This window comes from Neolamprologus brichardi, chromosome 10 (assembly GCF_056152115.1).
Source record: "Neolamprologus brichardi isolate AB-2024 chromosome 10, ASM5615211v1, whole genome shotgun sequence".
NCBI classification, from domain to species: Eukaryota; Metazoa; Chordata; class Actinopteri; order Cichliformes; family Cichlidae; genus Neolamprologus; species Neolamprologus brichardi.
In genome coordinates, this window is record NC_142113.1 from 20,284,733 (window position 1) to 20,299,704 (window position 14,972).

The 14,972-nt window shown below is 42.2% G+C and overlaps 1 protein-coding gene across 2 annotated transcripts; it reads left to right on the forward strand.

Annotated features, from left to right (window-relative positions):
- The first annotated feature begins 12,894 nt into the window (after window positions 1-12,894).
- Window positions 12,895-14,969, forward strand: trarg1b (trafficking regulator of GLUT4 (SLC2A4) 1b). Of its 2 annotated transcripts, XM_006784876.3 has the most exons (3): window positions 12,896-13,709; window positions 13,863-13,989; window positions 14,079-14,187. In XM_006784876.3, the coding sequence occupies exons 1-3, from the start codon at window positions 13,311-13,313 to the stop codon at window positions 14,090-14,092; spliced, it is 540 nt and encodes a 179-aa protein (XP_006784939.1). In that variant the 5' UTR covers window positions 12,896-13,310; the 3' UTR covers window positions 14,093-14,187. The 2 variants fall into 2 exon arrangements, with proteins under 2 accessions (XP_087703499.1, XP_006784939.1); XM_087847373.1 differs by having other exon boundaries at window positions 12,895-13,709; window positions 13,863-14,969.
- The last annotated feature ends 3 nt before the right edge of the window (window positions 14,970-14,972 follow it).

The window sequence follows — 14,972 nt, forward strand, 5'->3', positions numbered from 1 at the left end:
TTGCATTATGACGCATTACCCGCTGCCAAGTATTCATAGGTAATTAGTAATTATATTGTTATTTCTAAAAGGGAATTACACCGTTAGTCACAGACCAGAAAAAAACTGCCTGAAGTTTCAATAACTGTCGTATATTTGAGTGCAAAAAGAAATGTGATGATTTTGAGCATCAAATGTGAGGACTTCATCATTTACTGTCCTAATTGGGTCTTTTTGTTTGTAATTAAACACATTAAACAATTAATTCATCATTGCACTATTTCCAATAACCTATTAGCTGCACTCTCATATGAAATCCGCCCACTCAACAAACAACAGTAGTAAATGCATAAGTAATGATAATCTAATGGAAAGTGTGTCGTGTAATACAGCATGTGTGACAGCATCTATATAGTACTTATGTGCGTGTTTTCTACTTTAGGCAGGAAAATAAAACCTGACGTTTTAGCGTGAGTTACTATAAACAGCTCAATCTGCTGTCTCACGGCATGCACTTGTCTTGCGTGTACACGTCAGATCCGTGCAGGTTTTGACGTCCGTTTCTCGTGCAGGCCCACGTCATCACGCTGCCAGCTGATCGGAGTGGGAAGCCGGGTGTGTGTCTCGCCTGGGTGTGTGTGAGAGTGAAAGAGAGAGAGAGGCAGAGAGACACAGAAAGAGAGAGAAGGTGGGGTGGGGGGGGCAGGAGTTGTGTAAAAGGGGCTGAAGTCCTGCGCTGTCTTCTCCGCTGCTGCTGCTGCTGTGTGCTCCACACACTTAAACGCTGTCAAACGTTTCCGTAGCGCGGACGCAAATTTTTTCCACAGACAGCGACACACCCAGGCGGACTCCGCCGAGCAGTGGGCGAGGCAGCCTGAACTCCGCCGGACCGTTCAAGATGTGCCGGAGCGGGCAGGAGCGACCCGGCTGCTGTTGGTGGTCAAGGTGGGGCGTATTACTCAGTGTGTGTGTGTGTGTGTGTGTTTCTGCTGGCTGAATGCTTGCTCCTGTCAGCCTGGTTTAGCCTTTGGCGGCTTGATGACCCAGTTTACGTGGAAATGGCAAATGGGGATGCGTCCTTCTCATACTTTATTCAAGTGTAATTCACCCCTGCGGCGGGTTTTCCGCGAATCGGCGTCGTCAGATTGAGGAGGGCATGGATTTGATGTTTTAGGAGTTCTGGTTGTGAAGGCCTGTGTGTGTGTGTGTGCGTGTGTGTGTATGTGTGTGTGTGTGTGTGTGTGTGTGTGTGTGTGTGTGTGTGTGTGTGTGTGTGTGTGAGAGAGAGAGAGAGAGAGAGAGAGAGAGAGCAGGCCCTCTAACACAGGGGAGCTCATAGGATTTATGAGCACCCTAGAAATCTGACATTTGGCCATCCCACCATGAGAATTTAATTTCCATAGGTGGGCAAGAGCTTTCCATTTATTTTATTTATTTACAGCCAGCAGCTGTAATACTGCATAAATGTGCAAATATTAGTCATCTTTAGTCCTACATTAATACAGAAGAGAGCAAAAAAAGCCTCTACAAGCACACAGACAGTCTTAGTGAAAATGTTCAGAGCTGTTGTTGTCTTTTTTTAAAATTAATATTGATGTTTAACACGTCTGCCATGAGTGTAAAACTAAAGCGCATCCATCCAAATCAAATGCTGGATTTGGAGGCTACAGCAGCATGTCTGCGTTAAAACTTAAAAAGTGTCAGCACTCAGAGCCTCTTTAAAATCTGCTGAGTTCATAGCAGGCCAAGGAAAAAGCCTGCGCTCAAGTAGGGGATAGGTGAAAACCAGGATAACTGAGGCCGAGTCATTTCTCAGAAATGCAGTGACACCCGCCGTCATCTGGCACAGATGGGAAGACTCTTCAAGTGGAAGATGAGTTTATAAACACGACTTTGTAACTCTGGATGTTTATAAGGAGCAGGATAACATTCTTTAAGCTGCTGACGCAACAAAGCGTATGTAGGCCTTGCTGCCCAGGCCCTCCAGTCTCCTCATCTCGTATATATATATATATATATATATATATATATATATATATATATATATATATATATATATATATGTGTGTGTGTGTGTGTGTGTGTGTGTGTGTGTATAGGGTTTCCCTTCAGCCTGCCTCATTTGTATAAAACATCTTAAAAGCAAAGTGCAAGTATGCATGGGATAAATGGTTAGAGGGCAAAGCTTGCTGTAGTGTCTGTTACATCGATGGAGCATGTCTTACATAATTGTGTAGCCAGAGTTCAGTGTGCCGGTAGGAATGCGCAATAGACTGTGTCACGAGCTGCATTTGTGCCATTGCAACCCAGAGTGTGACATAAGCTGCCCTGTCAGTGAGAATCACATGGCAATGACAGGATGTCCGTTAAAAAGCAACTCATCTGTGTTGTTTCCTTTGCATCCAGGCAAAAAAAAAAAAAAAAAGAAAAGAAAAGAAAAAAGCAACCTCCCCCTGTGCTGTGTTGCTGCCTTCATTTGCAGAAGTGAAGCCATCTTGCTCAACTTGGGCTACACCCTTCATTCCTACTGCGTGCCTTGTAAAGGGAGGATGGGGCAAGAAGGGATGTGTTATGTAGGTTCACTAAAGAAAAAAGAAAGAAAAGATCCAGCGCTTTAAAACAAAATGGCACAGACTGCCTGAGGACAGGCTTACAGGCCTCATGCTGCACATTACCATTTCCAGGCAGTGTCATGAATTCAGAGTGGCATTCAGACACTCCTGTTAGAAAATAAAACAGCCTACACTCCTTATTCGTGGTGATCTCAGGGTTAAAGTCAGATAGCCTTTCAAGTCCGGCAAACGGAGATCAGCAGAGTGTAAGAACGGGCCCTCTGCTCTATGAAGAGCGCTGCCAAAGCCACCGCCCTTTCTCTGTCTTTGTCCCCATTCCCAGTCTGAAATGTTCACTCTGTATTACAGACTACAATCTGGGACAGTAAACACTCTCAAGCAGGGCCACACCCACAGCAAAGGAATGCACCTGAATTGATATATGCAACAGATGCATAACGTTTAATTATCCTCCGTTTTCAGTCACTGAGGTGTAGCAGCATTCAAACCCCCGTCGCTGTCTCTCCAAACGTGGAGATAACTGCAGCAAAGTCCCAGTCATGATTGGGGTAATCTTATCTCGACCCTGAGGGTAGAGGTCAAAGAAGTAGGCTCAAAGCATGGTAAGAGGTCTCTGTCTCACCTAGTCTCAACTTTGCACTGTATGTTTTTGTGTTTTCTCTTCCTCACCTTCAGCAAAATGTCCCACCCACATATCATGTAACTTCTCTTGTCTTCTCTTGTCTTCTCTTCTCTTCTCTTCTCTTCTCTTCTCTTCTCTTCTCTTCTCTTCTCTTCTCTTCTCTTCTCTTCTCTTCTCTTCTCTTCTCTTCTCTTCTCTTTCTGTTTAGCATAATTGTGGGCTAAAGTCTGATAAGAAAACCTCCTAAAGAGTTAAAATGTCAGCAGTTCCTCGGTTTGTACATGGTTCATTTACACCGTCCTGTTTACAAACCATCATTCCTATTTCTCATTTCCATTTCACGTCCTGCCCATTCAACTCCACTGTGTTTTTCCTTTTTCTTATCCCATTTTGCTGTGGCAGAAAATGCACATCGACGGTCCCAGATAAACTCAATCCTTTGTGTATTAGGCTGTGTGTTATCTGTATATAAGCCTGTCTCAAGGCCTTCGACAAAACCCCTCGGTTCTGTCTGCCTCCCTTTCTTGGATGATGCAGCCAGAAATAAAGAGAAGGGGGTGGGGAGGGTCAAACCTGACAGTGAAGCCTCAGCCTGGACAGTCCAGATGTAGATGAGTGGAGAGACAGGCGATGGGTAAGGAACCGAGCGATGGAAAAAAAGGAGTGGAGGAGACTGTGCGAGCACACAGCAGCCAGATGGAATTTCTAACATACGCAGCTGGAATGTCAGGAATGCAGGACAGTCTGATCTGACCAAGGGAGAGGGTGGAGAGGACAGACGAGTCAGGAAAGACAAAAAAAAGAAGAAGAAGAAGTGGAGATGTAGGAAAGAGTGGCACAGCAAAAGAGTCGGGAGACTCAACACTGGCTGGCTTTGTTAACATAAAAATACAGAGTCACTTTTCGTGGAGGGAGTGGCACGCGATGGAACAAATAAGCAATTCAGTTTCAATTTTGATGCTGTGGCAGTCATAGTGAACAGTTAACACTGCGAGTACTCCTGAGGGTGGCCCGGGGACTCGTACTGTACGTCCTCTTCACTGACTTCATTCAGAAACTTTTTTCCTAACTGCTAGTGGCTTGTTTCCAGAGATGCCAGTGTCAGTTTGTCAGTCTGTCATTCTGTTGATCCCGCACTTCCGCAAAGCCTGCAGTACAACAGCTGGCATGAAACTTGATGCGTGCATGCTAAGACGATAAAGTAAGGTGGTGAAAATTACTTTGGCTAAACGTCAGCACATTTGCATTGTCACTGAGTGCCTTTAAACATAATGGTTTTAGTTTTTACTCTTATGAAACACCATGGACCCCGCACGCATTAAGAGGAGTCAGACTAGAATGAAAGTTGCTCAGTTGCACCTATGGTCCAAACTCACTGACTAGCATAATTTGTGACTGAGTTATTGGCCAATTCCCACACAATTGGATAATCCTACTTCCTGTCTCTTAGATTAGAATGACTATACTGGTCATTCTAAGACCACATAGTACAAAATGGACTTCATTTTTCATTCAATGTGACGTGAAAGTAGTGATTAAGCCCATAAAGTCAAAAAGAAAGCGTTGCAGAGTGCAGAAGTGGACGGCTGTTTTCCCCATAGACTTCAATGCAACTAGGAAGTGTTTTTGAAACCAGAGTAGTCGCCCTCTATTGGCCATTAAAAGAATGCAGGTTTGAGACACTATCGTGTTGGCTTCCCTTTTTAGACCTGGAAGCTTCACTCATCTTTTATGCTTTTATGTCATTAAAGTCGTCAGTTGAGCTGATGGAGAGCATGTGCACAGGACTCCTGCCAGCATAGCTCACACGTTTCTTGCGGGTTTCCTAAACACAGAAATGGAATAAAAGAAAATAGATATACGCCTTCTAGTCTTTCCAAATGTTATTAACCCCAATTGATCAAATTCAGATAATATGCTGAAGTTACAGCGCAACCTAGCACTGTTCCTAAGGCTTTCTGTTAAAGGAATTCCACAAAGTGAGTTGCAGCAACGTGGCAACCAGAGACCACAGAAAATCAGCTAGAAACTTCATTCAAGCGATGTAGGCAAAATTACTGCTCATGACACAAAGTGGTTGGGTTAAACTTTCTCCACTTTAAGTTTCTGAAAGTGAAGGACACCTTTGACTGAAATATGCCAGGCTGATAAATAGAGGGCAACCTAGTGAACTGAAGCCTGTTCAGTACCCCAGCGTTGATGACCAGGTACAAATACTAATGAGGGAACTTTCATCTAGTGCACTGTCTCCACAGTTCTTATGGAGAGTGAGTGAATTTGCCTGCGATTGTCATGATAGCTGCTACATTTTGCAGATGTTTCCAACTGGTTCCACCTCTGACCATGCATGCTAAATTCTCCTAATGCGATGACATCACTTTAACACCGATAACCATCAAACAATAATGGTACAACGCATGTAACACCGACTCGTGTTTAGCTAAAACCACTGGTAGCATTTAACATTTAGCATTTAGCTAGCATTGGTTCTCAGGATGTATCCTCCTGCTGCTGATTCATTCTCAGTGAATACACTTGCGCACTTGGAGCAACATGGATATAAAAGAATGTGGTTGGTTTTGTTTCCTGGAGGCCAACTACAGCACAGCACTAATTAAAAGTCCTCTGTAGCCCTAAAGAAAAATCAATCCCCCCAGCGGCTATTGTATCTGTAAAACTGATGATTGCACAATTTAAGTTGCACAAAACCTCTTTCATGACCTTTTCTGCAGTGGAATTTAGTATCTATAAAACAATTTAAGGGCTTAGGAAAGCCATTAAATGGTCATGAAAAATAAATGTGAAGTCCACAGGTGGGGACAAAATGGAAGCAAACCAGGAAGAAGGAAGGCTTTTCTTTGTAATCGTCGCACTGCGTCACACCAGTCACACCAGTCACATTGAATGTTTCATTTTAAATAAACAAATCAGACTGTTTACAAAAAAAGATAAGCTCGGGGTGTGGAGGTCAGCAATAATGTCAAATACTGAATCCTGAGAGATGGGGGTTGGGGTAGGGGGCACAGAGAGCCTAACTCCTGAAAGAGAGCAGAGGTGAAAGTCCTTTCTTTAAGATTCAAATGAACTAAAACCATTTCTGAGTAAATAAAGTAATCAGATGCCGTCTTTTTAAATCAAATATCTGACACAGAATTGGGAGGGTACTTAAAAAAAAAGATAATACACTTCATTCCTGATACTTTTACCAGTGCACGTCATCGACGAGTCAGAACAGGCAGGCTGCTGACTCACCCACTTCAGAAAAAAATCTGACGTTTGACATGAGCATATCTGTCCTAGTGGCTGGTTTTCTGTGCACACCCAGTAGATTTCATGTCAAAGCTCTGTGCATGCATAGAAATGACCCCTCAACTTGATGTTTGAGTAAAATCCAACTCAGTCTGAGGCAAAATGATTTCTCCCCATGGCCACGTCTCTGGCATTTTCATAAATCTTGCTGATTGAGACCCGCACAGCCACACCGTGCACAGTCCACAGGGCCGTGAACCACCTGAGATTATTCTTGCCCTCCTTACAGCAGGAATGTGCAGCATGTGTTACTCATCGTCGACGGGAGAAGTGGAGCATGTCCTCAGTATCTTAAGATCAACACAAAATTGCATTCTTTGAAGGCTAGAAAAACACTGAGCTACTTTACTTCACATGTGTTTGGCTGCAAGTGGTTAGTTTTCAAACTCTCTGCATGTGTATTTACTTCTTTGCATCAGCTCGAAACGCTTTCCAAGCCCTCGGGTCTGCATTGGAGTGAAATTCAGAAATAAGTTACAAACTGTCAAATAAAAACTAGAAGCAAAATTAAAAAGGAGAAGAAATAAAAATGTGGGGTAAAGGCTAGAGCCGGTGTATTTACTCGGTAGTGCTGCATAAAGTAAAGCCAAGGCATGTTTTTGGTTATGGCAAACCATTGTTTGGCCATTCACCCAAAACTACAAAGTAGATCTACAAAGTTCAGTAAGATTCAACCATTCCTATAAAGCAAAATTTTTAAAAAAAAAAGTATATTTAGACAGTTTCTAACTACTGAAAATACTTCTTTTGTTTCTGGCAATAGCTGTCATCTGGTCAGAAGATGCGTACCCTGAATATCTGAGTTGACTGATTATGACATTCGTTTTCTCAAATGCGTATCATCTGGGTAACGTGAAAACAGCTAAAAAATCTGTCACACACTATTTGATAGACTGTACATAAAAGATGGCTGTCACACAATTGTTAGTGAAGTCACGTGTGAAACCTTAAGTAGCGTGTTTTGCAGTCACAGTTGTGTTTTAGAAGCGAACATGACATTAGAAGCCAAAGTACTCTGGGTTTAATCTCTTTTGGGTAAGGGGACTAAGACTTTAAAAAAGTTATTAAGGCTGTAAATTCATGAGAAAAAGTATTACTATCATCATAGAAAAGAAAGCAAGGAATAATTTTTCCACAGACTATAACACTGTTGCACTTCTTTTTTCGTAGCCAGTGGATCTGCCCCCTCTGGCCATTAGAAAAAAATGCAGCTTTACTGGACGCTACATCCATCTTCTATATACAGTCAATCGCCTGGACCATGCTTCTAGCAAGGCTGGAAAATTCTGTATTTAGTTAGTTTAATTTAGATATGAATCTTATCTTTGTTAGTTAGCCTGCTTAAACCGTGTAGTCAGCTGTACAGTTATAACATACCACTAGGTTAGATGACAGCTCTAATGTAGATGAGTTATAGTACAGGTGTTCTCTGGAACACACCCAAACTTTTTTTAAACTTCAAAAACAAATATTTCTTTGGACTTCTGCAGGGTCTCTTCTCTCTTGTACGGGCTGTCTACTCCTATTCAGCGCTTCTCGCTCATCCTTTGTAACCACGGTAACTGACAAAATTTCTTTTTTTTTTCTCGTTCAGGAGGCTGCTCTCTGAATGCGAGCATCCTGTAACTAAAAGAATGTCTAAGAATTTCTCGCTGGCACCGTATATCGTGCAGAGGCAGCTGAGCCGCTGATCCGCTTGTCCATCCTGGTGATCTGACGCATGATCTTGTGTGCATCTCCCCGGGCACTTTTTTTTTCTTTGCATATCAGCTCACTTCACCCACTTACTCACAGCTGATTGCACACACTGTGATTCGACTGCACCCACTTACTGTACGTGTGTGACTGGCTGTATGCCGCCTCATGCCCACGCTACTAAAGCAGGGAGTTTGTAGGGGAAGTTAAACAATCTTTTCTTCTCTTTCTGCAGAAATACATGCACCTAAAGCCAGAGGAAGAAAGAGGAAGGAGTCACCATTTGCGCCTTAAAGCGGATTGTGCATCACTGCAGGCTCTCTCACGCTCGCCGGCTTCATACCAGCTGATGCACAGCAGTTCTTCACTGGCAAGCTTTATGTTTCTGTACACATGCTAAAGCTGCCAGCTGAAGAACTGCTCTGGCCAGCTCTGCTCCCGGAAGGCTCAAGAAGAGGAAGCAGATGACGGGTGATGGGAATTTGGCTGAAGAGGACGTTTATAACCTGTAAGATTGGACCCAGAAACATTGTATAGATTATAGGCAGACATGTTATCTTTTTCCCACCAAAAACTGCTTGAATTGTGTTTTTTATGTCTTTCAATAAAGCACAAAATATTTTCTCAGATGTGTTGTTGCAGTCACGCTATAGACAATAAAGCGCATACCAGCACTGCATGTTCTCTCGTCCAAAAATAACAGCACACTCACAGAGAGGCACATGACTACGCAAAAATGTGTCACACCTAATGGCTTTTAAGTATCTGGTGATCCCATCAAAGGAGAGCAACAAAGGATCAGAGTAAATTAAGATGCTCTTTAAATGCTAAATTGTCAAAGCAAATTGGTTTCAGATCTGCAATAACTGCCCGGTCTTTGTTCTCATGTTAAGTCAACACGATGGCATTCAGTCAGGACTGTTTGTACCCTGTTGGATTGCTGTTACATATAAACCAGAAAGAGAAGAGAAAAAAACTTAAACCTAATGTCTGTTGTTCAGAGCCTAAAGGCATCGCCAGCTGCTTTAAGGAATTCCTTCACAGCGTGTTCAAGGGTGAACTCACACGATTGTCAAACTGGGAGAGGCCCTGAAATTGAAAAAACTATGTATAGTATAGCAAACTACTTCTTTTTTTACGTAAAGGATAAAAATGTATAGTTGTTTCAGTTTTTCTTTCAGAGTTAGTAAGCTGATTAAAAACAAAAATCAGTCACATTATGCTGATGTAATTTTTCAGCAGTACTCCAAATATACATATGACTGGAAATCACATTCAGCACATTTGGCAACTTTTTAAAGCTGAACGAGCTCTTGCGGTTTGTTGGGCTGAGAAATCCTGAGTATTTTGTTCCACACTGAGAAACAGGAATTTGAAAGACGAAAGTAGAAGTTGAGAGTTGTTAGCGCAAACAACTTGATGATCTTAGTGCAGTGTCACAAAATCACCACCAGATGTCAGGATGCTCTGCAAAAACTAACATGGCTGAGAGCGACAGGGAGCCCGATCTCACTGTAGGACAGATTGACACTGATGAGGCACAGTCACCCATATAGTTTAAACAGTATTAACGAATTGCATCTTACTATGTTAGAAATTTGCTAGAAGCAGATGATAGACGGAGAAGAGAGTAACTGTATGAGTCAGGAGTGGCATATAAGTATGTGAGGGTAGCATTTTTATTCCTCGTCCTCGTGTCCAAAATCTCGAGACAGAGTCTCACATTTTGATTGGTTTTCCAGGAGATCAGGTTAATCAGGTTTTTACCCAGCGCATGTGAAGGGGAGGCTTTTCGTTGTAGCTAGAAGAAGGTTAGCCATATTCATAAGGAAAAGTTACAAGAAAGTGACGAGCTTTGCAGATTTTATTCACCATGACTGAAAATAGCGCACAGAAAATCAGGCGGCTCTATACTCAGAGAAACAGGAATTTTGTGTTTTTTAATTGCTATTTTTTAAAGTTTTATTGGTATTTTATTTGTTATTTTTCAGATTTGCAAAGGGGGTGGGGTGCGCTGTGAAGTGTGTGCGTCATAATTGGATAAAAATTGATTACATTGTCAAATGTGGCTCAAAAAAAGTCTGCAAATCTATGGACGTCCAAACTGAAACCTAAAGCCTGCGGAAACCATGGTGAGATGAAATAAAAACCGGAGTATGTTAAGATTATCGCATGAGACCCTAATAACAAATTTGAACTTCCTACTATCCTTATTGCATATACTTAGCAAAGGCACTGGAAATATATTTAGCCTGTACATGCTAAATGACAAACCAGTAACATGCACAATATGTTAATCTAAGAAGCTTGGAAAGACTAGCTGTCAAAAAACACAGTATTTGCTACACATTTATTTCTTGGTCACCCTGGCGGTGGTGCAGGACATGTATGAGAACAGCGAGTCAGAGGTGAGGTAAGCAGTAGGAGTGACAGATAGGTTCAGGGTGGGGATGGAATTATATCAGACATTGGTTCTGAGTCTCTTTTTGTTTGCAAGTCTTTGTGGAAGAAAGGCCTGGAGACGTGGAGGTATGGTCTGGAGAAAAGATGAATAAAAGTTAGTAGAAGCAAGACACAATACATGTGTGTGAATGAGAGGGAGACAGGTGGAAATCAGAGGGTTGGTGTAACAGAAGACGACCCGAGGGATAGTCATTTATATCATATTTCTTGACACCATTGTTAGGTTATCTGCCATGAGCTAATCCAGTCAAATCTGTTTGATCATTATACAGATTTATGTTTTTGCACAAGATATGGAACTTTAAAACAGCATTAAGATATGATGTAAGGAAATCTCAGAAAGGTGTGAAAAAGTAAAGAAGTCATCAAACACAATGGCATATTTCTTTTTCATATTTCAACAACATGTTATTTATAGGTGATTAAAGTGGAATCAACTTTTGGGTGATTAATCTAAGATAATGAAATTTTGATGACAATTTGCATCATATGAAGAGAAATTACTACAAACTATAGTTAAGTACACCTTCAAAGAACATTACTCTATTTTTACACTGTTTTCGGAGGGCTCTTTAGAATTTCTTTACAAAGTATATTCTATAAAACATGCAGTATGTCATGATTATTACATGATATTCTTACTGTTTGTACTGTGAAATGAATACAATCTGAATTCAAAAATAATGTAATCATACATGCACATTCATAATATAATCTGTGTTAGACCCCTTAAATTAAGGTTAAAGTCAACACTTTGTGTTATGTTTGGACCCTACACCAATTTTCATTTATTGCACTGGCATACTTTTTATGACAAGTAACAGTTTCAGTTTCAGTAATGAGTACATATACTCAAGTACCTTGATAAAAACACCTGTACATCATCTCCTGTCCAACCAGCCAATCATGTGGCACAGAATCCTGCAGCTATAGGTCAGAAGCTTAGCATGGGGACAGGATTATTAGCACCAATCTGATTTAAGTATTTCTCATTTTCATGCCCATCAAGTCTGGATCAGGGGAATATCCAGACTTGATGGAGCTGACTGAAAAGCCACAATAACTCAGACATCTAATATTTACTACTGTGGTGAGCTGCCCAGAAACCATCTCTGGCTCACAGCATATGTAAAGGATGTGTCTAGCAGCAAATGGGCTAACAGCAGGAAAGGTTCACATCAGGTTCCATATCTCTGAACCAACAACCGAAATCTGAGGGTGCAGTGGGTCGACAGCACAGGTGAAGGCTGGCAAAACATTGCACTTCAGGATAAGCTCAGATTGCCAACAACATGAATCCATGAAGTCAATGTGCCTTATGTCAACAGTCCAGGCTTCTTTCCTGGCACACTCTGTGCCTCCGTAATAATTATGGCTTGAAATAAAAAGCCTATGAGTATTGCTGCAGACCATTTACATCCCTTAATGGAAGCTAAAGGGATACTTTGATGCTGCACTGTTGAGTGAAACAAAAGTCATCTGCAGTGGTTTCGTCAACACGACAATGAGTTCAGTGGATTCTCCAATTACCAGCTGTGAGTCCAGTAGAAAACCTTTGGGACGTGATGCAGTGCAACAATAGACTCGAAGGAGCAATGTTCAGATGAAGACTCTGCATATTGTTATCATTTCTGATGAAGCACAATCACATAAGCACATCTCCAACATCCTGTGGAATCCATGCCACCCAGATCTGAGGCTCTCTGGAGAGCAAATGGACGTCCTACCCATTAATAGCTTAGCATCCATAATAAGTGAACTGCTTGTGCTTCTATACCAATGACACACACACACACACACACACACACACACACACACACACACACACACACACACACACACACACACACACACACACACACACACATATAGCACATTTCATTATATGTAAACTCAATGTGCTTAACACAGAACATAAAAAATAAAAGTATAAGATAAGACATGAAAGCACTAGCACTTCGAGTATTGCTAATTTTATTTAAAAACACTTCAACTGATTCTTGACTGATCAGATGTTAAATTTGGGGAGCTCCTTGTAGGGATGCCGTTACAGGCTCTAATATGGCAGAATACAACCAGAGTCTGAGTCAGCAGGTCGTGTATGTGTTTAGAGGCTTGTGGTTCAATGTCCGCCCTGCTCCAGCTCCACTCATCTCTCTCCCCCACACACCCTCCATAGTGTTCGATATGCTGATCCAACTGCTGCCCCCATGCGCACATGGAAAGATGGAAAGCTTTTACGCACCGCGCGCGTTCACTTAAAACGGGTTTAGCTGTTGTTTCTGCATTGTCACACGCATCGCCTGGTGCATAAGTAGGCTTCGGCATTAGGGATGTGCTGTAGAAAAGTATGGGATGCGGTAATACTTCACTACATAATACAGGGGGGTGGGGGTAAGAGACAAGGCGTGCGTCCAGATGCTCACCGCCAACTAAACGCGAGAGAAGCTCAGACATCAATAACATCTCGCTCATCAATAAGAAATTTTGATGGAGTTGGACTGCTTAATTAAATAGGTTGCCTTTACGCTAGCTGAATTTGTAATATTTAATCTGATGACCCCCAATGGACAAGATCTGAAGGAAGAACTCTTCAGCGTCTCCATCCACAGGAAAGCGGCTCGGCCAGACAGAGAATCCGACTTGGAGATATTTCTTATCTTTCAGTGATGGCTATTAACACTGATGCTGCCTTTGGGAAAAGTGCCCTTGGCGAGAGGGAAGTTTCTATACCCACCGGCTTCCAGGACACGGAGAAGCTACTGAGCACAGCAACCACCGAGCCCACCGGGCAGAGCAACATCAAACCATCTGACTCTTTCTCCCTGAACATCAGAGGGAGTGTCCGCTCCCTGGATGCGGACCAGAACGGACACAGATCACCTCTTAAATCGGGCTCCGTTGGGCAACTGGCCCCACCCAGATCCTCGTCCCGGCTTTTCCTGGGACAGCTGCCCTCTCAGGTGCCACCGGACACCGACCCCCCGAGTTACCTCTGGCTCGCCGTGCTGTCCTGTTTCTGTCCCGGCTGGCCGCTCAATATTTGTGCCTTGTGGTATGCAAATGTGGTGAGTGCCGCGCAGTTATTTAGCTTTTACTTTATCCATAGACATTTTTCTCCGGGCTTTAAATCACACTGTAAATCCAGGTGTTTTGCTGCTGTTTTGCAACTGTGTTGCTCTTAAATAATTTATGTTTTATCTCCTTCCATTTCCCGTTAGTCGAGGACTGTTCTCCAGACAGGGGATGCTGAGGGAGCGAGAAAGTATGGGCGTCTATCTATGTTACTCAGCGCCCTGGCAATGGTGCTGGGTGTGGCTGTGATCATCTTCGTAGCGGTTACAATAGGTATGCGAGGAAGAAATGGAACAAACACACAGAAATCTCAGTGTAACTCTGTGTATATCAACTTTTTCCTCTGTCTGTTTTGCTCTCAGAGATGCAGCAATGAAAAGTGGGATGAAAGGAGTCTTCTTTTACGTCATCTCAAATTTTCACACGAGGAAGGATGTCAATTTGACGATGAAAAAGCACAAACAAGACGAAGAGACTCTCAAGTACGAATTAATGTTTTGTTTTTGTTTGTTGTGTTTTCTGCTACGGACCTAAAAAAAAACAGAAAGAAAAAAGAAAGAAGGGCAGGACATTTCTATTTTTCTGGCTACACTCATGCCCAATCACGTCAGAAACTCAGGATCTGAGGAAGAAAGATAAAGACTGCACTATTGTGTCAGGCTGTCAGTAACTATATTCTCATAGTCTAAACTAGTGGTGCACTCCTGCCTTATGCAGACAGCTGGATAAAACTACAATTTGCAAATAAATTAAAAAAAAGAAAAAAACACATATGGGTTCACTAAACACAACAACAAATGCACAAGATCAGAAAAAAAAGGCATCAGTGCACTTCTAGTCCATGATGTCGTCACTGCCTGCCCTGTTTCTCAAAACTAAATCTTAACAAAACATTAACTTTTTCTCCTGTTTGACTCGAGAGTTTTGTGGCTGTAGGAAGACGTATAAGCTGTTTTCGTACATTGTTTACATGAATTTTAGGCACATGTCTATGTATCACAACAATGCCTTTCTGCAGTCATAGTGTGATATCTTGCTTTGCGTGCTGTCATAACTGAAATGACTCCTGTTTGGACTCTACTGAACCTCATTATGTTTACAATATACTGCAAGATATGAACGGGGTGGTTGCCCCTCTTGTATGCACCGATCTTGGCACTCTGATGTTCATGTTTATACATTTATACTGTATGACTGGTTTACTGTGCCATAGTTCTGCATGTCTGAAATAAAGCTGAATGAGCATGACCAACCTG

Excerpts from the sequence above, each read along its gene's own strand:
- trarg1b (XM_087847373.1), top strand. The coding sequence starts at position 13,311 with ATGGCTATTAACACTGATGCTGCCTTTGGGAAAAGTGCCCTTGGCGAG. Across the intron at positions 13,710-13,862 it reads CCTTGTGGTATGCAAATGTG|TCGAGGACTGTTCTCCAGAC; the intron begins GTGAGTGCCGCG and ends ATTTCCCGTTAG.